Source organism: Neurospora crassa, linkage group V (genome assembly GCF_000182925.2).
Source record: "Neurospora crassa OR74A linkage group V, whole genome shotgun sequence".
Taxonomy (NCBI): Eukaryota; Fungi; Ascomycota; class Sordariomycetes; order Sordariales; family Sordariaceae; genus Neurospora; species Neurospora crassa.
Window position 1 is genome coordinate 1,826,572 of NC_026505.1, and position 21,114 is coordinate 1,847,685.

The window sequence follows — 21,114 nt, forward strand, 5'->3', positions numbered from 1 at the left end:
TGACACCGAGTTCTAGAACAAAAGACTATTGAAATCACGTTTGAACCGTATTCGTGTCAGCACTAAGACCAAGTTAAACCTTTATCTTTGCTCATACTTCTCTATCCCATTCAGTGTCTTCTTGTTGTCTACTTACACTCATCACCTTCCACCAACATCAACAACAAAGTGACAAGCTTCAACCTCTCAAACCTCCAACGAAATGGCCGACCCCAGCACCACCCCTCCCCTTACCCGTGCCTCCGTCCTCGCCGCTCACTCCCTCATAAAGCCCTACATTCACGAGACGCCCGTGCTTACGAATACCACTTTCGACCAACTCGCTTCCACCCCTCGTACTCCCGAAGAGCTGCAAGGAACGGAATGGGAGGCTACCGAAAGACCGGCGAACCCAAAGATTCGGTTCTGGTTCAAGTGCGAGAATTTCCAGCGGATTGGCGCGTTCAAGGCTAGAGGAGCGTTTCATGCTGTGGAGAGGTTGAAGCAAACTGAGGGGTTAGAGGGGTTGAAGAAGGGCGGAGTAGTGACGCATAGTTCTGGTTTGTGAATTTCCGCTTTTTTTTTTTTTTTTTTTTTTTTTTTTTTTTTTTTTTTTTTTTTTTTTTTTTTTTTTTTTTTCTTTTAATCTGGATATGATGAGGTGATATCAGTATTGAGAGAAATGAGATTGTGAAGATGTGAAGTTTTTTTGAAGGCTTTGAAATAGGTTGAGTTGTCTGAATTGTCTTCTGAGATGTGATGAGAGTTGTCGATGTGTTCAAGACGTAGTAGCTACGTGAAGACCCAAACTGACGTGACAACGAACTAAAAGGTAACCACGCCCAAGCCCTTTCCCTCGCTGCCCGCGAGAACGGCATCCCGGCGCACATCGTTATGCCTACCATCTCGCCTCCGCCCAAGATCGCTGCCACCAAGGGTTACGGCGCCAACATAACCTTTAGCGGAAGCACGAGTACCGAGCGTGAAGCAGTTACAAGGGAGGTGATTGAGAAGACGGGTGCGAGGCTGGTGCCGCCTTATGATCGTATGTCCCTTCTCCTTTTTTCTTCTCACGTGTCCTTTCTTTAGGAGTCTCTTCAGAGTGTCTTCAAACCCTCTCGAGGTCCTCTCGCCCACTTTCATCCTCCCGTCTCTTCACCCCAACACTGAACTGACCAACTAACATCCCCACCCCAACCCACACCAGACCCAGACATCATCCTCGGCCAAGGCACCGCCGCCCTAGAGCTCCAACGCCAAGTCGCCGCCTCTCTCTCCACCTCCGGCACCACCACCACCACCAACCGTCGTCGTCTTAACGCGATAATAACCCCCTGCGGCGGCGGTGGTCTCCTCTCCGGCACCGCTCTCGCCTGTTCCGACCTCTCCCCTTCCGATCCCTCCACACCCGGTCCAATCCTGGTCTTCGGCGCCGAACCCTCCTTCTCGGGCGCGGACGACGGTCGTCGGGGTTACTACTCGGGCACTCGCATCGAGAGCGTCAAATCCTTGACGATTGCCGATGGGCTGCGGACTCCTCTGGGGGCGTATCCGTGGAGTATCATCTATGAGCGGAAGCTGGTGGCGGGCATGTACAGTGTGGGCGAGGAAGAGATCAAGAAGGCGCTGAGGCTGGTTTATGAGAGGATGAAGGTTGTTGTTGAGCCGAGCGCGGTAGTGGGGTTGGCGGTAGCGTTATTTAATGAGGAGTTTAGGAGTATGGTGGAGAGGGAAGGGGGGGAGGAAGGGTGGGATTTGGGGGTGGTGTTTAGCGGAGGGAATGTTGAGCTGGCGGCGTTGGGGAGGTTGTTTGGTGAGGAATAGACCGGTCAAGGAGAGGAGCTTATATAAAGAGGAACTAGGAGTTGAAGTCAATGTCAGCTCGTCTGCTGTCCAAGAATCAGACCACTAATGCATAAACCAAGCCATTGAACAGAGAAAGAAAAAGAAAAGTTCATTGACCGACATGCCACCGGGCAGAGGCCCCCCATAAAGATAATTATATACAATCCGAACAAACCGAACCCAGAACAAACCAAATCGAAGAGACGTCGGAGAAAAGGCTTTTTAATATCCCCCATATTTCCCAGAGGTATCCCGTCCCGTTCCAGCGGCCGGCCAGTCATATGATGCGGCCTGTGCAGCGTGTTGTGTGCATCTGTTATTTTTCAAACCTGCCCAACTACCGGAGTATCATTTGTGTATCCCTCGTGCAAGCAGAAATCACGACCCAACCAAAAAGCATCAAAAGCCAATTGTTTACTTCTGGTTCTCGGGACGGAGGGAGCTAGGAAGAGAAACAAATGTTAGTCAGGGGTCTTTGTGGCAAAAGGGCAGACGAGGTCACATACCGAACGGCCTTGCCGGCGCGCCAGATCTCGAGGTTGCGGATCTCGTCGAGCTCAGCCTCGTAACGCTCACGGTAATCGGGCTGAGAGTTGTACTCGAGAGAGCGCTTGGTCTCGTCACCGTTCTTGACGGAGTCGTAGAGGTTGTTGAAGACGGGCTTAAGGGCGTCCTTGAACTTGGGAGTCCAGTCGATAGCACCACGGCGGGCGGTGGTGGAGCAGGCGTCGAACATCCAGTCCATGCCGTGGGCACCAATGAGGGGGTAGAGGGACTGGGTAGCCTCCTCAACGGTCTCGTTGAAAGCCTCGCTGGGGGAGTGGCCGCGCTCGCGGAGGACCTCGTACTGGGCGAGGAACATGCCGTGGATACCACCCATCAGGCAGCCACGCTCACCGTAGAGGTCAGAGTAGACCTCCTTCTCGAAGGTGGTCTCATAAAGGTAGCCGGAGCCGACGGCGACACCGAGAGCGACGGCCTTCTCCTTAGCCTTGCCGGTGACGTCCTGGTAGACAGCGAAAGAGGAGTTGATGCCACGGCCCTCACGGAAGAGGGAGCGGACGGTACGGCCGGAGCCCTTGGGGGCGACGAGGATGACGTCAACGTCGGTGGGGACCTCGACCTTGGTGAGATCCTTGAAGACGGGGGAGAAACCGTGGGAGAAGTAGAGGGTCTGTTGAAGATGTTTGTTAGCTCGCGCCACCACAAGACCCAATGGCATCTTCGTTATGAGCTAGCTTGGTTACTCACCTTGCCCTTGGTGATCTGGGGCTTGATGTGGGGCCAGGTCTCGGACTGAGCGGCATCGGAAAGGAGGTTCATGACGATGGTACCGCGGGAGATGGCCTCATCGACATCGAAGAGGTTCTTGCCGGGAACCCAGCCATCCTGGATGGCGTCCTCCCAGGACTTGCCGTTCTTGCGGACACCGACGATGACGTTGAGGCCGTTGTCACGGAGGTTAAGACCCTGGCCGTGACCCTGAGAGCCGTAGCCGATGAGAGCGAGGGTGTCGTTCTTGAAGTAGTCCTGAAGAGAGAGAAAAGGGTCAGCATGGGAGTTCATGCGAGTTCAACGACTCAATTGAGCTTGTGAGTGAGTGAAGCTTGATCCGCTCACGCCCCCGCCATGCCCCGCCCAGACCCTTGGGATGATCCATGGTCAAGGAAAGCTCATAGCTGAGCTAGAGGCTGGGCTTGGAGCTACGGGCACATGTTTCTGCGGGCAGCTCGGTGAACTTGTGTGTAATTGAGATGGCATGACTCACAAGGAGCTTCTCAGCGGGCCAGTCAGCGCGCTCTGTGTGTAGGGATAGCTCGTCAGTAAACAGTTCTGTTTGTTATTTCGGCCCAATGGCTGCCGACTAAGTGGATCTGGATCTGGACTCACCGTGAACCTCCTCCTTGTGGCCGGCGAAGTCCATGGTCTTGACACCGCGGACCTGCTGGCGGGCGGGAGCGGCAACGGCCTTGACGGCAACGGAGGCGCGGACAGCGCTGGCAGCAGCCACGAAGGTGCGGCGCTGGACGGCGGGAGTGGCCAATTGGCGGGCCAGGGGGCGGAGAGCCTTGGTGCAGTTGCGGGCGGCCATTGTGATGGAGTGCTTGGGGGTTATGGGATTTGATGGGGAGGGAAGGAAAGAAGGACGGGAGAGAAGAAGAAAGGTCAGATGGGAAGAGAGAGGGATTGGCTTTTGAGGAGATCCGGAGCTCAGGAGCGGGCACCAGTGTAGGGTACGGAGCAGCTACGGAAGACAACGACCGACCTTTGGATCCCCAACCGTCTGTCTGACTGTCTGTGACTGTCTGACGCTGCCGAGTAGTCACCGATATGCGGGTCCAAATTTTTTATTTTCCCTCCCGTTTGCCAGACTCGAGCAACGCGCACCGCAAACCAAACGCTCTGGTTGGTCCGCAACCCATTCGTAGTTGGAGCTGGCTGCCATGCTGTCACCGAAGTCGGTCGCTGGCGACACTTGTGGGTGGGGCCCCTTGTCCTCCAGCTTTTCCATGGATATCTTGGCGAGCTATGGCTGGGCCCTCGACGGTGCTCTAAGCAAACCAAAGTCCGCCTCCAAAAGCGTGAAACCCGCTTTCGCGCCCCTCTGCTGCGGTTACGCCGTGAGCCTGTGACTGGCCGCAACCGTGCCAGCCAAGCCCGGGGCGCGCCAAGAAACTGCCCATAGCGAGGCCATTCAGTTCCAGCTCGACACACTCGAGACTCTACACTTAAACGGCAGTGATGACACGGAGCATCCAGATGCTGCGGCAATGCTGGACCCTTTCCAAATCTCAAAGGTGTTGACGCCACTGGCGTCGTCGGCATGGTGTCTGGACTGGACTACCGGCCCTGCACCCTGGTACGGAGCTCTGACAACAGCTTCGACGGACAGGGGGGACCCATTCTCAAGCCATTTCCTTTTTTGCCCATTCACCCAGTCCCCGTTTCTGCCATTCCCACCGGAGCCTAACTGCGGCATTGCCAAACGAAAGCTCCATGCCGCGCGGAAGTTCGCACGTGGTTTTTGTCAAAAGGTTTGGTAATTAAGCCTGTCATTGTGTGATTGTTGGCGTGTGTTTAATGGCCTGTGATGAATATGTCGCCGTCTTTCTTCAATATATGAGGAGTCTGTGAGAACAAACCGTTTCCTACACTAGTTGCCACGACGGGGTCCCCTCCTGAATGTCACCCCAATTCGTCACAAGCAGGAACCATCCACAGCTTGCCTGTGGCTCTCTCAGCTCCAGAGGTTCTCAACAACTCCGACCAGCGCCCCGAAATGGAGACCAAGTCACCTTGAAAACTGGGGTTGAGCGGGTCCCCTTTGGGTCAAATCGTGGCCCACGATCCACGAATCATCGAATATGGGTAGACCCCGGTCACCTCCAGTCCCCAGAATGTCACCTCACTGGTTGACAGAACGCCGAACCGGGGCAACGTCAATGTAGGGCCGAGCGGCTTCGGTCCGCCTCTGCATGGGAATGCCTTCATGCCATCTCACAGTCTGGGACGTAGGGGCAATGATGTGCTTGCTACATTCCCACTTTCACGTTCACTTCCACTTCCAAATCCGCGTCCGATCTATAATTCAGTCTTTTGTGACTTTTGCGCTCGGTATTTATGGTTGCGGCCCTTGGTATATCATGGTGAGTCACGTAAAAAGGCGAGAGCACCCCAGGCACCCAGGGTCTGGATCTCAGGGGTATTAGGTTGCCATGTGAATAGGACCGATATTCGGAGGGTTTTCGTGTCTTGGTTTGTGTGGAATAGTTTGGCTAGGCAAATTGTAAAGAGGAGAAGGCTTTGTTTTTTTTTTTCCCTGGCATCCTAACAACGGCTTCGTTGCCCCTAGGTTCTGACCGGTACATTGTGACAATGCCTTTTTTCTTCCGAAGTCAATCATGGGCGTCAGTATGTATGGAAAGATACTACTCTCACCACATTGGAAGGTTCCACCGTTTGCAAAGAAATCATCCACGAGCACTGACAACAGAAAGGACATGAGTCTATCATAAAGGTGGATATAGGTGGAAGGTAAGCCACTTCATGAACCCTACTTAATGGAACAAAGGAAATCAAACCTGAACAACGGAATGTACATATTGGACGTCAGAGCTGCATTATTAACATCACTCCCGTGGTCATTGAAAATCGTCTCATGTCCATTCGCCCTATAAATTAACGCCGCTTGATGAATCCGCTCCTAGCATTCCCCAGTCTTCTTCCCCTCCCCCTCCCTTTGCTTCCACCAATGTAAGTTCCTCCTCCATCTTCCCGCCTACACTACATACCCGCCCGCAGAGTGCCTAGATCTTAGCTTAGGGAGCTTCCATGTTTGGGTAAGGTAGATCCGGGGACTTTGGCGTGTCAGGAACATACGTAGTGTAGTAGCTCCCGCCCCGTCCGTTGTCTGACCCCCTTCCCCCCTTCCCCCCTCCCCGCCCGCCCAACACTACCAGCCTTACGACAGATAAGGAACCTGCCGGTTACTGGTGACTGACAGCGAGCGAGCGCCCGCCCATCCATCCACTGACAGAGCAGCACAGCAGTTCCACTCCCACAACTCCATTCCGCATGCCAAGCATAGCGTGTCCTCATCCCGATTCCCGAGCCATCCTCTACCATCCCCATGGGACCTGGGGGTTGGGTATATTCCACAGTTCGCTAAAATCTAGATAAGGTAGGCGCTGAGGCTGAAACAAGCGAGCTGAAAACTTTTGAGGCTGAGAGGCTGAGAAAGAGGTAAACGCACAGACCTTGGTTCTCCTGTTACATGTATTGCTTTTGATGGGTCTTTTGGCCTAGAGTTTGATGGGTTCCCGGTACCTACTGGACAACCCGTTCATACGTCTGACCCTTGACTGTACCGCCCGACATCGCTGTCCTGACGTTGCGCTTGAAGCCTTCCCTGTTGGACCGCAGGTCCTCGGCAGCCTCCTTGTTCAGCGGATCGCTCGCGTTGGGCTCGAGGAAGAGGAACTGTAGGCCGACGATGACGGCGTTCAGGTTGAGTACAGGCTTCCAGTCCTCGCGCAGAATGTTAAGGCACACCTTGCCTTCCAGGTCGATATTGGGGTGGTAGATCTTTTCGCGGCACTGCACCTTGGGCGGCTCGTGTGGGAAGTTGGGTGTGATGTTGAAGGTGAAGCTGAACTTGCCGCCCTTGTACATGCCCTCGTCCGGCTCGATGTAGAGGATGAAGTTGAGGATATCGTCTGGGTCCGGGAACTCGGTCTTCATTGTGCTGCCTAGTGAAAGCTCGCTGAGATCTGTTCATCAGCGTTACCGTCCCGTAAGGAGGGCAACATGCCGTTAGCTTGATGGTCTTCTTCTCTACAGCTGTGGACTCGACGAAGCCGAAGACAGCTCAGCTCGAGCGGGTAATGTTGAAGCAGGGACCGAGAATTGGCAGCCCCCGGCCAGGATTGCGATCGGATCGCCGTTACGTACCTTTCTGCACCCGCAACTGCGCCGCCGTGACTTTCTTTTTCTTCCCGCCACTTTCAGCCCCAGCCGCATTCTCGGCCTTCTGCTGCTCCTTTTTCTACATGATTGATCAAGATCGTGTCAGCACACAGTTTCGCGCCTCCCGTCTTAGGTCGTTTGGAGCATGATCGCATCAGATTATGCGCGCCCTACTTGATGGGACGAGGATCAAAGTATTGTGGTGTTCCGTACCATAGACCAAATCTTCAACATCTTGACGGTGGTGACCCTGCCGCGGATCCACGTATGTGTTTGCGTGCTGTTTGTGTATATGCGATGCGGGTGCCAACAGACGTCAAGTCTTCTAGGCGCCGAGAGACGGAGGGAACAAGGTCGTCGAGGGTTTCGGTTTGCGCTCGAGTGAAAAAAGGTAAAATTGGTTGAAGCGAGGACGGAGATGGAGATAACGGTACGCGGTAGGTAGGTAGCTGTCAAACTACGGATACGCGAAGGTTGCAGGAGGTAAACAAAAGGGATAGAGGTGTTGGATGATGCCGAGGCCTGCGTGCGTAGGCGGTGTATGTAAAGGTATTTTCGATCGATCAAGATGACGACGGATCGGTCATGCGTAGGGTAAGTAAGGTATGTGTCAGGGGAAAGATCGGACAAGACAAGACAGGAAGTGTCAAACTAGACCAAAAGACTTAAAGAGGTGCAGCTCATCGATGCTACCAACGACAAGAGCAAAAAACCCGAGTGCAGGGAAGACAGAAGCTTCAAGATGTGTCAGGCCGGGAGTTCCTGTTGGCGCTAGATTTGTCAGGACAGTAGCAGGTGTTGATGCGAAATCCAGGTTCGCGATACGTGATATGGTAAACCCAACTGATGGCGTTTAGACACCTGGGTGGCACCGCAACCTTGATGAGGGGCACGCGATAACAAAAAGGCAAAGCGCCGGCCGGCAGGGGCGCTTCCAGATTGGCCCGCCCAACCGCTATAATACCAACCCGTCACGTCAGCAAACATGGAGGTCTCTACGTACAGGACTATTCGAAAAACCTGGTGACCAGCTGTTGAGGAGCGCACTCTTAGGATGGAAAATCAGTAATCAGATCAGAGTAGTAGAACATGAAAGAAAAAGAAGTCCAATTCCCGCGTGCAAAATCGGTAGTACCGTATTCTGTGATCTCATCATTACAGTCGATACCGTGGCCGCAACCCTCCGGTAACTTTAGGCGATAGGTAAGGCGTATCATACCGTATAAAATGCCCCGAAAATTACACGCTCTATCGCCGCTCCGGCCGCTCCGGCCAGGTTCCGTATCTTCCGTCGGGCTATCACTCCGGGACCCGCCTGATTGTCCGGGGCTTGTTACATTGGGCTTCCAATAAGAACTATGAACAACTACATAGTGCCAACAGCTCCTATGATGCTTTTGATTCACAGTCTTTCAGAGTTAATACACAAAAACAAGCAGCAAACGCCTTGACTTAAATGTCGTCTTGAACATTTCTCCACACGCATAGCTCTCTTTACTACATGTCTCTCGACCTAGCTGCTCGAAGACGTTGCAGGGTCAAAATCAATACATGCTGGCTCCCTCCTATCGACATCTCGGAAAAAGCATTAACCCATAATCAAGACAGCAACCTATGTATGTCAAAGAGAGTGTCCCGTTCGTTCCATCTATCATAGTCACACCCAGCCAACCAAAAAGCAAGCAAGTAGTTCACCCCAACAATGCGAAACACCACACAGCCTTTCAGACCGTCAAAAAAAGAGAAGCCAACGTTTGATACTACACACGTAATAGAAAGTAGGCTTTTTGTGACCGTTTCACGGTACTACCCTGCCATGACGCCGTGCCGCCGCCAAAAAGCAGTAACCCTTCTCCCTTCCTTCTTCCCTTTTGCGCTTTGTAAGCAATGTACAAGCCCCAACAACAACCACGTGTTTTGGGTTTGCCTAGCTTAGCGACGGGCAAAGCAGCACATAATACCGGTCCTGCCAAGGAACCAACAGAAGCCAATAAAGCGGATGACAGAGAGCGCACCAGTAGCGAACAGAAGGAACTTGAAGAACCACGCAGTTCTCGCGGATGCGGTTTGCTATCAATATATATTAGTAAGTGGTTCAAAGTCACAATAAGGTGAACAGCAATGCTTACCCCGATGCCAAATGTGTTAAAGTTATCACTGGTGATAACAACCGCGAGGAGGCAGTTGGAAAACAGCCAAGACACGACAAGCATGGTTCTGAAAGACTTGTACGAGTCCTCGAGATCCTTAGGCTCCGGCGTCTCGTCTTCCTTGTACGGAGCAAGAGCGCGCCTGACAGTAGCCTCGAACTGTTGGTCGATATCCTCCTGTGGCTTCTCAATCTCTTCCACCACGGCCTCATCCTTCTCGCCCTTGCTGACGTTGGCGGACGGCAGTGCCTCGGCCTTATCCGAACCCTTGGTACCCCACGAGACGTCGTGCCAGTTGTTGAAGGCGTAAATCATGAGGATGTTGATGTAGGTCGACATGAGGAGCATGTAGTAAGGGAACGAGTGGAACATGTGCCAGGGGTCGAGGTACATAAAGGAGGCCAAGAAGTAAAGGCCGTAGATGGTAACCAAGGCCACCAAAATGACACCTGCTGATCCTGAGCCGCCGAATAACGAAGCCATTGCGTCCTTAGCGTTGTCCAGCTGTAATTGTTGGTCGAGCGGTACGGAGAACGCGCGGGCAACAAGATAACCGGACAAAACCAAGATATAGGACTGAATGAGCGAGAAGACGAAGAACGAGGTAATGTATGTCCACTTGGAACCCTTCGGCCGATTACCCAATGCAAGGATGAACTGCAAGATAACGAATGCCAGGTAGATATACTTGAGAACCGCGTTGAAGAAGGGCGTTACCGTGTCACCGAAGGGCCAACCGTGATGTTCTGCCGAAGAGCTAGAAGCCGTAACCGGGGTACCAACAAGATCCATGATGACAGTGGTGGTGAGCCAGTAGGAAGCGAGAGAGAACCATGTGAAGATGACGTTTGCGATATTGTAGATGAGCTGGACGTGGAAGAAGAACATGCGGACGATGTTGTGACCGCTCTTGTACATTCTTCCGAAATGCATGAGCGAGTACAAACTGGCGGCGAACGAACCGTTGAGCCAACGACGACGCTGAGAGATGAACTCGGGCGCACCTTCGGGCACATCGGTCTCGCCCTTGGCAGCCTTGATGTAGCTCAGATGCCATTTCTGGCCAGCCTTGGCGACCAGTTCGAAGCAGAGAATACGATCTTCGGCCAAGAACATGTTCTTCTTGAAAATGTTCATACCCTCAATACCCTTCTTGCCCAAAAGCTTGGACAGGGTGTGATCACCGTGGAAGTATTGCTCCAGCGGCCGGCCCATGATGGCTCTGAAACGGTAGGCCGAGAAGGCACCTGGCAACACAGAAACGTAACCAAAAGCACTTTCCAGCGGCTTGTCGAGAATGTTGGAAATCTTGTACTCGAAGTTCTGGACGGCGACCAAGGGGTTGAGCAGCTTTTTGCCGCCCTTGCCCAACATGGCGTGAATTTCACCGCAAGCACCGCCAAGATCCTTATCGTTGTAGAAACCCTCCCAAAGAGCCAACAGCGACCTGGGGCTGGGCTTGGTACCGGCATCCAACAGAATGCATACTTCGGGGTTGAGGATACGGCCAAAGGCATTGAACAGCCAACGATGCGAGTTGATCTTCTTGGTGTTCTTCTGCTTCAGGCAGAAAATGAACTGCACAGGGGGCAGTGTCTGCGGGCCGTCATCCACGGGCCGGATGAGCGCCTGATTTGGTGTGACGGAAAGCTGACTTGTGTACTCGAAAATGTGTGCAACAGTCTCCTTGCCGTCAACGTCCTTCTTGATGACACCATCCTGATAAACACCGATGGTGGCCAGAACGTCGAGAACATTCTTGTCTGTCTTATCAAGACCGTCGAAAACCAAGCAAACGACAATCTTCTGCCACGCCGGTCCTCCGCGGTTCCAGAACGAAGACTTCTTCAGGTTTACGATATCGCGGATGTTGGTCATGACGGAGTGCAGCGTTCTGGAGAGCAGGACCTTGTCTTCGTTGTAGTACGTAATGGCGATGAGAAGCTCGGTATGTCTGTTGTACATGCGAGGGCGCAAATCGTAACCGTTCTTGAGCGTAAAGTCGTTGGGATCGCAAGTGGCGGCAGTGTAACGCATCTTGAAGAACTCCTCGTTGTTGCCCTCCTCATCGCGGTACTTGGGCTGAACAGCGTTCCTAATAGCACTAGGAACGGGATAGTCAAGACTCAAAACGGAACCCTGGACAAGCTTGACCTTTCTGGTGGCATAACGCTTCAGGCCGCCGGTGGGAGCAGCGTTGGGCTGCTGACGACGGAGCCAGCTATCGTCCTCATCGATGGCGGACATCCTGTAGGCCGGATCCGTCGCATAGTCACCACCGTAGTTGTAGCCCTGATCGACACCACTGCTAACGCCGCCGCCGCCATAACCCCCGTGAGGTGGCGGGGTAGGGTTGACAGCGACACCAGCTCGCGTCGTGCCAGCACCAGGAGCATAGGATTCGGTCAAGCTATACGCCGAGACAGGGCGGACTGGAGGCGTATCGGTGCCCAAGCGGTCGTTGTCGTAAGGCATAGGGTTTTCGGAGAGGAAGGGAGCTTGCGCATCGTCGTGCTGGTCGCCCTGGATCACGACGTTCGTGTTAAAATGGCTGTTTTGAGTTTTCGCTGCCTGACAAGGAACTGGGATAACTTACCTGGTTGTGCCCACCGGGCAGATCTTGTAACTGGTGGCCATCATAGCCGTCGCCCCGACCGTGGTACGCCATGGTTGCGGACCGTGGAATAGAAGCTGGAAAGAGCGGATGTAGAGAAAGCTCGAATACTGGTGAAGCCTAGATGATGCTAGAGCAGAAGTCGGATTACAACTAAGGTATTCACTGTCGGACAATTATGGAGAGTTGGATTGGCGGTCGAAACGCCCTTCGCCGGCCAAGAGGTCAAGCAAATGGTCGCGGTGTGCTGATGCAGAGAGGAACAGCGGGGCTGGCCTTCTCTCTCCGGATAGGTGGGCGTGGAGAGAGAGTAGCAGCAAACAATGGCGAGGCGGGAATGGATGTCAGCTGGAGGGGATCCAAGACCCAAAGTGGCTGGCAAAGACTCTCCGGGTCAAACACAAAGCTGCCGTCGAGATGCTGCAGGAAAAGTGGGTGAAGCCGGGCGAGCGATAGGAGGATGCCCAAGGTAGCGAGAGACGGGACAGGACGTGTCGATGCTAACAGGACATGCCCTCTGCTTCCTGGAGAGTGAAGGTCAGAGCGGGAAAAGAAAACAAACACAAAATGGCAAAAACCTGGTTTCAAGATCACAGGAGAGCAACAGGTCGGTCAGTGAGGTGTTGGTATAGGTTGTTCTAGGTCGGAAGCCCAGGGCAGGAGGGGGTGGGTCCGATTTTGGAGAGGGCCCCTGGTCCACGGCAGGTCATTGCAGGTCCACATTGACAGCCCGGTCCCTGGTCTATAAACATTGGCAGGGCCTGTCAACAACTGGAGGTGAGGTGTCAACCACAGCACGGAATAAGGAGCAGCACTCTTGGACGGCGTTCGCTGCTCAGGAGGGCGTGGCTGAGCAACCTCCTCTGGCGAATGCTGCAGGGATGCGATCACCTGTAAAAAGAACATCGACGAGTCGCCAAGATTGGCTGCCCCCTGGCCCCACCACCTAACTCAGGAATGCATCCATGCAATCCCATTGCGAAATGGCTTCAACTGGCTCGGGATTCGACAGCGAAATGTCGTGAATGTGTCAGTCAAACTTGATGCTGGGCATTGCGGTTGGTTGGCGCTGCCTCATCGTGATGGTCATTCCCTATCAAAGCCAGTGTCTGAGTGTTGCGAAAAATAAACCGAAAAGAATGAAGCCAGCATACGTCGTCAGTCGTCGTCACCCAAAATTAACGGGTATCCATCGAGCCCCTGAGTCCCACAAAGTCGGGGGCATCTCAGAGACGTTTCACGACCCATCAGAACGATGGCGACTTTTGCTTCTTTCTTTGTCGTCGGTGTTACTTGGTTGAACTTCTTTTTGTCCAACATTGATAAAATGGGGGGGTCATGCTAGTTTTGGTTTTTTTTTTTCATCGTCCCAAACTGTCGGATAATGTCTCTTTGACCTCTTTCAAAGGCACAGTTTGCGCGTCCTGCAAAATGCACGTTTGGCTTCCGCTTGGGCGTCTACTGTCTGTCCCTTTTTGGTTTCTTTACCTACGCCCGGGTTATGCACGACGGCGGGAGTTCAGATGTCTCCTATCCACAGCACCGGACCAGTACAACTGCGACCATGATCGACACCGCTTTCCATACTTCTACCTACCCAAGCAAGCACTGGTGGCCGGTGGGCATGTGCGTGGGGATGGATTGCGAATTTCCTCCGCTTCTTTCAGGGGGGTCAAGGTAAACCCCAGACTTTCTTGAAGCCTGGAACATCAGAATGCATCCTACCTCCAAAGAGGCGGCACTTCTATTACGCTTAACCATCAGTTGATTCTAATGTTTTGCTTCTTACCAGCTTCTCAAGTTATCAACGACCCTCCAACCTGTTATTTATGTAGTAGCTGCCACACATCGCGGCACAATGATATCACGGTCAACGAACCCCTCGCTGACTGGAGGATCGCCCCGGTTGTCCTTCTCCCAGTTCCCTCGTTTCCCCTCCATTTGCCTCCTCCCAGCAAGACAGGTGCCCCCTTCTTCTTGCATTGCAAGTCAACCGCTTTACCGCGACTCTGAAACAGCAGCGCTACCCACCCGCTCCAAAAGTCCAAACACACTGCAGTGATGCACTCTCATCAATTCCCAACGCCGTGACAATTCTCAATCTCTCACAGGGTTGGGCTGGCAGCTGATTGCATTCATGGTGTTCTTGGAGTGACACGCGACCTTGAGTTCGCTAATACAGCTGCGGCCAACTGGCATTGCATACATAGCACATGCTGCTGCTTTGTGTCACTGCGTACGCCGTACATAAACAGGAAATGGCAAGGAGACTGCTGTTGGTTCGATGTTTGACATGAAATCCCAGGACTGATCTTCCTGTCGGGTCACACACACCATGATGATGATAGGTAGGGCATTTCGGCCACAACTTGAGACATTGGCAATCCCTTCTATTAGACTAGAGCCGTCTGTATCTATGTAGGCAGGATCAATTTTCCGTAGCCGTTGGCGCACAAGAGGAGAAAGGGGGGCTCTTCGCTGCTAGCTAGCTGCACAGAGCCGCGCACGCCCCTGTCCAAAAATAGCACAGGACATGATCATCGCGGGAAAAAAAAGGAAGAAAGAAAGAAAAAGGGTTGGAAGACGGAACCCTGTAAGCAAGGCACAACGGGAGCATTTGTCTTGGGTAGACGATGTTCGAGGCGAAGCCAAGCACCAAGCAGCGGGCCGCTGGTAGACACATGACCTGAACGTGCCTACTAGGTAGGTTTTACATAGGAACCTGTTCAACCAGAGCAAAGTTTGATTTGATCATATACCTTGTGCGCTTCAAGTTGTCTGCTTGTTCTGGAGATCAAGAATCGATTTGCGAATATTCGAAAAGGTTGCCGAACATCCTTCCCCGGTGTTTTGACGAGTGGTGGTATACCATCGATCCTACAGCCCCCTTCTCATACCTCTACTGAACCGCGGTGGAGGCGAGCTATATACCTCTAAGTGCCTGTACGAAGCCCTCCAGCCGCCAGTATGTCCCGTCGACGCAAACCTGTAGCGGTGCGCGGTTGCGCAATCTCTCATCAGCGAAAACTCGATTCGATTTAGCGCATCATTTCTGGCTCCATACACAATTGTATGCTGAGCGGTCGTCTCAAGCTACCCTGGCCGCCGACAGCGTGAGGAGCTCATGGTTCCGCTTGGGTCAGCTTTGCCGGAGGACTTGATCAACCTTCTGAAACAATTTCCCCGTTTCGATAACTTCTGGTATGTTTGCGTTTCGGAATCTGTGCAGTCGTCGATGTGGGTTGCTATGGTGGTCTTGTCTGGTGTCAGAGCCTCAATGACACCAGGTTAAGTACATTCCAGAAATGGGCGGTTTCACTTTGACGCTCCCTTGTCGCTCCCTAGGAATGTCGAGGGCATAGAAGCAAAGTACAATCCAAGCAAGGCTCCTTTTACCTCTTGTGAAGAGTTTTCGTTGCGTTTTACATCGCCAGGGGCAAAGCTTCTCAAGTTTGAAATCTGCACAATGCCGTCCGCCATCTTCGGACTTTGACTCTGAACAGCTAGTACCAATCGACCGTGGTTCCGAAGCGAAAACGATGGCGCCGGAGCGGAGGTGTGGTCCTGCTCCCCGGTGCGCGGGTACACCGTTCGTCGTCGTCTTTGTTCTGGAAGTTTGTCCCGAATATGCAGCCCGTTCGTAACAGGGCCGTCTCTCAAAAGCCATACACACCTTATCCATAGCGTCGCCCCAGGTTCGGCCAAATGCGCGTAATGTGCTACTGCGTACAGGTGTAGCCGAAATGGTTAGCGTACCCTATGGGCGTTCATCGACCTGGTGATCCGTGTAACTGCCGTGCTTTGCAGTTCCATAGGTGAACATGAACGGGGTTTCACGGCATAGCGCCCCAAGACGACACGAGATGAGTGATGCCCACAGAATGAAATGCCCACGCCGAAGCCGTTCCTCAATAGGGAAATCATCAAGGATCGAGGATCAAATCGTCTGTCTCAAAGGGCGAGCATGTCCTTGCGGGGCAATATAGAGAACCGTAGGACAATAAAGGACAAATTTGGCAGGTACGGCGTATTGCAGCCAAGTACTGCAGACATATATAGATGGTACTCATGGTAGAGGTATGGTTTATGATCTGAACCCTCAAACCCGAGAGACGGAAACATGGTGGAGGTGGAATGATGTGACTGGGTCACTTTGCGATGCCTCTGCGACATGAAGCATTTGCGTGAAGCTGGCAAGCTGGCAAGCGAAGTGCCAAAGGCGACCGAGAGAGGAAAGGGATCTGCATAAAAGCCCTCACTGGGCTGAGAAAGCGAGGAAATCGGTAGTTTGACGAGACACTCGAGGTGAAAGAGGCACATCTCCGTGACCCCAATTGGTCGAGATTGGCAGCCATCTTCGAGCCATCCCTCGCCATCCAACCTAACTTCCGAAGCATGGAGTTGCGGACAGGCGCGACAGGGTCGACCCTTTGCTGGTGCCGGTGATTGGCTCCATTCCATCCATATCATCACATCTTAACGAAATCCATACCTTGCATATAAATCAACCATTCCATCGTCAATGTGCTTCCAGTCGGGCCCGTCCAGAGCGTATTCGCATAAGCTTTCAGATTACTCCCCATGACCGGTATTGAGGACGGGTTGATGAGCTCGGGACGGGCAGGAAGCTAAAGGCGGCAAGAACTCTAAAAGCCGATCCTTTGATCTCGATTCCGTCCATGAAAGAGGGGATGAATGGTCGATGCAGTGCAGACGAACGTGCGGGAGGACTTGGCACTACACTAAGAGGTAAAGAACCGCGTGGGAGTGGGCAACAAAGTCCAGGCTTTGTCTCAGCCAGCCAATAAGAGGCAGTGCTGCGCCTCCAGAACGTTTCCTTCCAAACAAAAAGGGCTTCATCAGAATTAAGCACCAAGGTCCCTGAGCAGGCCACGCTAGTCCTGTGGTGTGGTGGACTTGGGACGGTCCTTCCGTATTCCTTGCACTGTACCAGTAAGAGGCAGGTACTACACTTGGTGGTCTAGAAGCCGTCAAGGTACCACAGGCGCAAAAGACATCTACTTTCGCTGGCGGCGTCACGGCGAGGGCGTGATTAGGTAGGTAGAGGTACCTAGGTATGTTCACTATAGTCGGGTGGTGCTGCCTAACCGTCCAAGTGGCCCCTTCCGCAAATGAGATGCACAGTGCAGGAATAACTTAGCAGCGTGACGGAAGTGAGTGGAGACCTAAAAGTGGAGAATGGCAGGTGGGTCTGTTGCTCCGGGTTGCGCCAGTCCAGGGCCCTCGACTCTCAACCTGAAAGGCCAATTCCTCTCCTCCCTGGGTCTCAACCACTCTCCGCCACTACTGCAGCAACAACACTTTCAGCAGCAGCAGCAGCAGCAGCAACAACAAACAACGCTCTCACGTCGTTGCTCCCTTTCAGTCGCCAGTCGTTGACCACGCACGCAAACCACGTCAGTCAACGTTCTGCGACCCGACGACGACGACGACGACGACGATTTCTTTTCCATTTTCGCTGCTTTTTTGCTCCGCGCGTCTTATTCAAGTTCTTCAAGGGACCCCATCAGAGATGCCCTCTTGAGTTCTTGTTGACACCTTCGATTCTTTTCCCGAGCTAGCCTCCCAGTCATTCGTTTTCTCAAAACCTCAACACCACTCACCAATCACTACTCACCAGACCACTCACCACTCACCACCCGATCCATTTCGACGACTCGCTTCTTTGAGACTATCGCGGCCCGACGACAATCACATCATTCCTCGAAACCCTTGCCCGAAGCAACTCATCCTCCCCTCAGTTTCACATCAGTCACCACTCACGTCGACGCCGCGACCGTAAAGCAACGAATCAGCTGTCTTGCCCGCAACAGATACAATCCTCACGCCCGGACTCTCATCTCAATTACCGACGGGTCTCGTTATCCATTCGATCAGCAGATCTACGGGGAGTCATTTGTCCATGTCCGATTAACTTGTCGACACACGCGCCGATCCGAGAAACCAACCACTTCCACGTTGAAGCACTCAGCCACGTCTCTGTAACTCGAGGCCAAGCGTCATAGATTGGTCAAAATGGCGGTCGTTGCGATGTCACCGAACGGTATGTCTTCCGCAAGAACAGCTGGTCGAAAAAAGTATGATCTAACCGACACCGACAGTGGTGAGCAACCTCTTCAGGCGTGATGGGACTTGTGTTCTGTGCGACGACAGAGTACCACTTTCTTGCCCGGCCTGTCCGGAGGGTACTGCGTGCACGACCATTCTCGCGAGTTGCAAGGAGTGTGCACACATGATTTGTGCTCCTATTGAAGAGAATACGGATTCAAATTCCTATCAGCCTTCAGATGGGGACTCGTCAGGCAGTTCCACAAATGTCGGTGCCATTGCAGGGGGTGTTGTCGGCGGTGTAGCTGTAATTGCGATTCTCACATATTTGGTATGGAGATATTGCATCAAGTCGAGGAGACAAGTTGTTGCACCAGAGAGGTGGGATGGAGTGCAGGCTCAAGACGACGGCCTCGAGAAGTCTTTCGCCCAAGCGCGTGATAACCGGGCATCCACACATACCGTCGGCTCGGTAGCAGACACCGTTTTCACGCGAGCATCCAACATCATCCAAATAGCATATATCCCTGGAGTTACGAACCGAACCCCGACATCCCCGGCAGTCCTTGTCCCCCCCGTACCTCCGATTCCTCTCGGCCACGGTGGCAGTCCCTCTGCTACAGGAGACCAGCATTTCTTTGTTCCCGGCGATCTGCGCGACTCTACATATTCCGGCATATCATCTTTCACAGACCGCACCTCCTACGCCCGGACGTCATATGCGCCGCGGTCTAGCGTAGCATCTACCATCTATGGCAAAAGTGTTGTTATCACACCTGCCCAAACCGGCATGCGGGCGAAGCCAGCTATGGTCAGTGTTAAGTCGGCTCATTCAAATCTTTCGGGCGGCACCGCAACGCCGCCTGTGCCGAGCGTGAATTACGAGAAGTACACCGGGTTTCGCCCTCCGAGTCCTACAAATAGCAGGAATAGCACGTTCAGCGTGGGATCCACCTTCCTGAACACTGCTACGCCTGCTCGCGCCATGGTCGTTCGAGTAGGGAGTGTCAAGAAGGTGAACACTACCAAACCCAAGACGTCGGATTCATCGGCAACTTCGCCCACCTCTGCACGAGACTCTAATGTTGGCACCATCATTATCGATTCGCCTGCCGTGGATCAAGGGCCTTTCTCGGATCCCCCGTCCCCTCCAGCAGATCGATCGGCAACCCACGGCGCAGCAACTCTGAGTGCAGTACTTCAACAGTCAACCAGGAGAGCCTCAAGCCGGACCAATGATTCCCCTGGCTCTAGAGAACGGGAACGGAGCCCATTTGGTGACGAACACGCGACTCAAGATTAAGTGACGACTAAATATACGCGGAATCTCGTTTTCTTATTTCTCATTTGTTCTTTGCTTTTGCTAACGATATCCCCTGGTCGCTTTGGGAGGGCGCTTCCTCAAATTTCTTGGTATCTGAAGTTCAGATTTCTTGTCATTTAACTTTTTTCTCTTGGTTTGGATATTTGGGGGCGGTGTTACTGAAACTGGGCAACACGCAACTTTCACGTCGTGCTGCAGGGCCTGGAGAACTGAAGATTGGCGATTCGATTCTCTTTTTCGGACCTTATGATTGGTTCATTTTCTTTCTTGGAGCTCACGGCTTTAGAGGGAAGCAGGGAGGTCACACTGACACGCTTTCTATGACATGGGGGAAATCAAAATACTGCCTGGGTATTGGGCTCGTGGATGATCTATGTATACCCTGGAGAGGGATGGGGATTCTCTGGCTCGGTCATCAGTGGCTGTACTGAGCGAGTAAGCTCGGTATTTCTGGCTTGGACGTATTGAGTGCTCGATGAAGCTTCAACAATACGTTCAAGGTGCGGCAACAGTGAATCAAGAACGAGTTACCACGCACGTACCATCTCATTATCTGGCATTGTCCCGCTGTGCTGTTGTCTATTTTGACGATTGCCGTTGGTTCCAGTCGCTTTTGCTTATTTCATGGTGGTGTTGTCGTCACGATCTGCTCGAGCAGGCTGTAAAAACCCATGCCCTAAAGGGTCAAACATTTTATCCTGGGACCTTGAGTGGTTGTCTAAGTCGATTTGGGTTGTTTTCAAGATCACATATATATACGCGAAACAAGTTGTGTCAAAAACGATGATGCAAGTCGACAAAATCAACACTGCCGTAGGCCGGACCTAACTCCAGGAAATCCTGTTTAAAATCTGACGGGGAAGTGTTTCCAAGCTTCGACAAAGATTCTGTATATCGTGTGGCGAACATACTTCATCTACGTTTTGTAGTGATACTATTTCAAGTCTCCAGAATTTGCAATCGGTTTGTTTCTAGGCATTCTTGCCGCTTGAGGACTTGCTTCATTGTGTACACTATAGATCTACTCGACTGTCCATTTCTGAGGTCCTCTTCATCTGTAACGAAAAAGGCTTCGAGAACACTCTTCACCCAACACAGGTCCTTGAACAAGGTCAAGTGTTCAAGTGTCGTGAGATTTTTGTTCGCTCTCATAGTCTATGTAGCTGGTATCGTTGGTGATGCAGGTCCTTTGACACGACACTCTGGGGGAGCCTATCTGTCGTCCTTATTCAAGTCATATCAGGAAACAAATGATAAGCGGAGGGGATTGCCCCAGCTTAACACGTGGACGGCAAGTGACTCGTGGCTGGATCTTGCTCGTTTGGTTGCGATTTCCGATACCTACCAGTCATTTGGTGGACAACGGACCCGAAGGGAGAGTTCTGTGAAGACAGCATCACGCGACAAGGAGGATGCGAAGAGTTCTGTGAAAGGTGAAGGCGACGAGAAGGTTCTCAAAGACAAGTAGGACTGGACTACAAATTTCAAGAATGTTCAAGACCCTTTGCTATCCGAGCTTCCCTTCATCGCTTTCTTTCGTCCTATCCGTTAGCTTCGATCACACCATCACCACAATTCAAGACAAGCTCGATGTCCATCAAAGTTGACTTACCAGTCATTGACATCTCCGCTTAGTCAATGAAATGATGACCAGGGCATATTTTTGC

At 52.6% G+C, this 21,114-nt stretch overlaps 5 protein-coding genes across 5 annotated transcripts; 2 read left to right on the forward strand and 3 right to left on the reverse strand.

Moving 5' to 3' along the window:
• Window positions 1–57: 57 nt before the first annotated feature.
• On the forward strand, window positions 58–1,999 carry NCU03607 (threonine dehydratase catabolic). Its single transcript, XM_956241.2, has 3 exons — window positions 58–539; window positions 812–1,024; window positions 1,187–1,999. The coding sequence occupies exons 1-3, from the start codon at window positions 203–205 to the stop codon at window positions 1,801–1,803; spliced, it is 1,167 nt and encodes a 388-aa protein (XP_961334.1). The 5' UTR covers window positions 58–202; the 3' UTR covers window positions 1,804–1,999.
• On the reverse strand, window positions 1,798–4,241 carry ilv-2 (isoleucine + valine-2). The gene is made up of 5 exons (XM_956242.3): window positions 3,715–4,241; window positions 3,593–3,624; window positions 3,076–3,354; window positions 2,331–2,998; window positions 1,798–2,266 (listed from the first exon to the last, which is right to left on the reverse strand). The coding sequence occupies exons 1-5, from the start codon at window positions 3,914–3,916 to the stop codon at window positions 2,239–2,241; spliced, it is 1,209 nt and encodes a 402-aa protein (XP_961335.1). The 5' UTR covers window positions 3,917–4,241; the 3' UTR covers window positions 1,798–2,238.
• A 1,680-nt stretch (window positions 4,242–5,921) lies between these two features.
• NCU03610 (NEDD8-conjugating enzyme UBC12) lies at window positions 5,922–8,162 on the reverse strand. The gene is made up of 3 exons (XM_956244.2): window positions 7,504–8,162; window positions 7,276–7,369; window positions 5,922–7,094 (listed from the first exon to the last, which is right to left on the reverse strand). Exons 1-3 carry the CDS (start codon window positions 7,522–7,524, stop codon window positions 6,652–6,654), a joined length of 558 nt encoding a protein of 185 aa, XP_961337.1. The 5' UTR covers window positions 7,525–8,162; the 3' UTR covers window positions 5,922–6,651.
• Window positions 8,163–8,605: 443 nt separating this feature from the next.
• On the reverse strand, window positions 8,606–12,887 carry chs-1 (chitin synthase-1). Its single transcript, XM_956245.3, has 3 exons — window positions 12,037–12,887; window positions 9,420–11,963; window positions 8,606–9,360 (listed from the first exon to the last, which is right to left on the reverse strand). The coding sequence occupies exons 1-3, from the start codon at window positions 12,106–12,108 to the stop codon at window positions 9,223–9,225; spliced, it is 2,754 nt and encodes a 917-aa protein (XP_961338.2). The 5' UTR covers window positions 12,109–12,887; the 3' UTR covers window positions 8,606–9,222.
• A 4,455-nt stretch (window positions 12,888–17,342) lies between these two features.
• On the forward strand, window positions 17,343–20,454 carry NCU03613 (hypothetical protein). The gene is made up of 2 exons (XM_956247.3): window positions 17,343–18,118; window positions 18,177–20,454. The coding sequence occupies exons 1-2, from the start codon at window positions 18,091–18,093 to the stop codon at window positions 19,424–19,426; spliced, it is 1,278 nt and encodes a 425-aa protein (XP_961340.2). The 5' UTR covers window positions 17,343–18,090; the 3' UTR covers window positions 19,427–20,454.
• The last annotated feature ends 660 nt before the right edge of the window (window positions 20,455–21,114 follow it).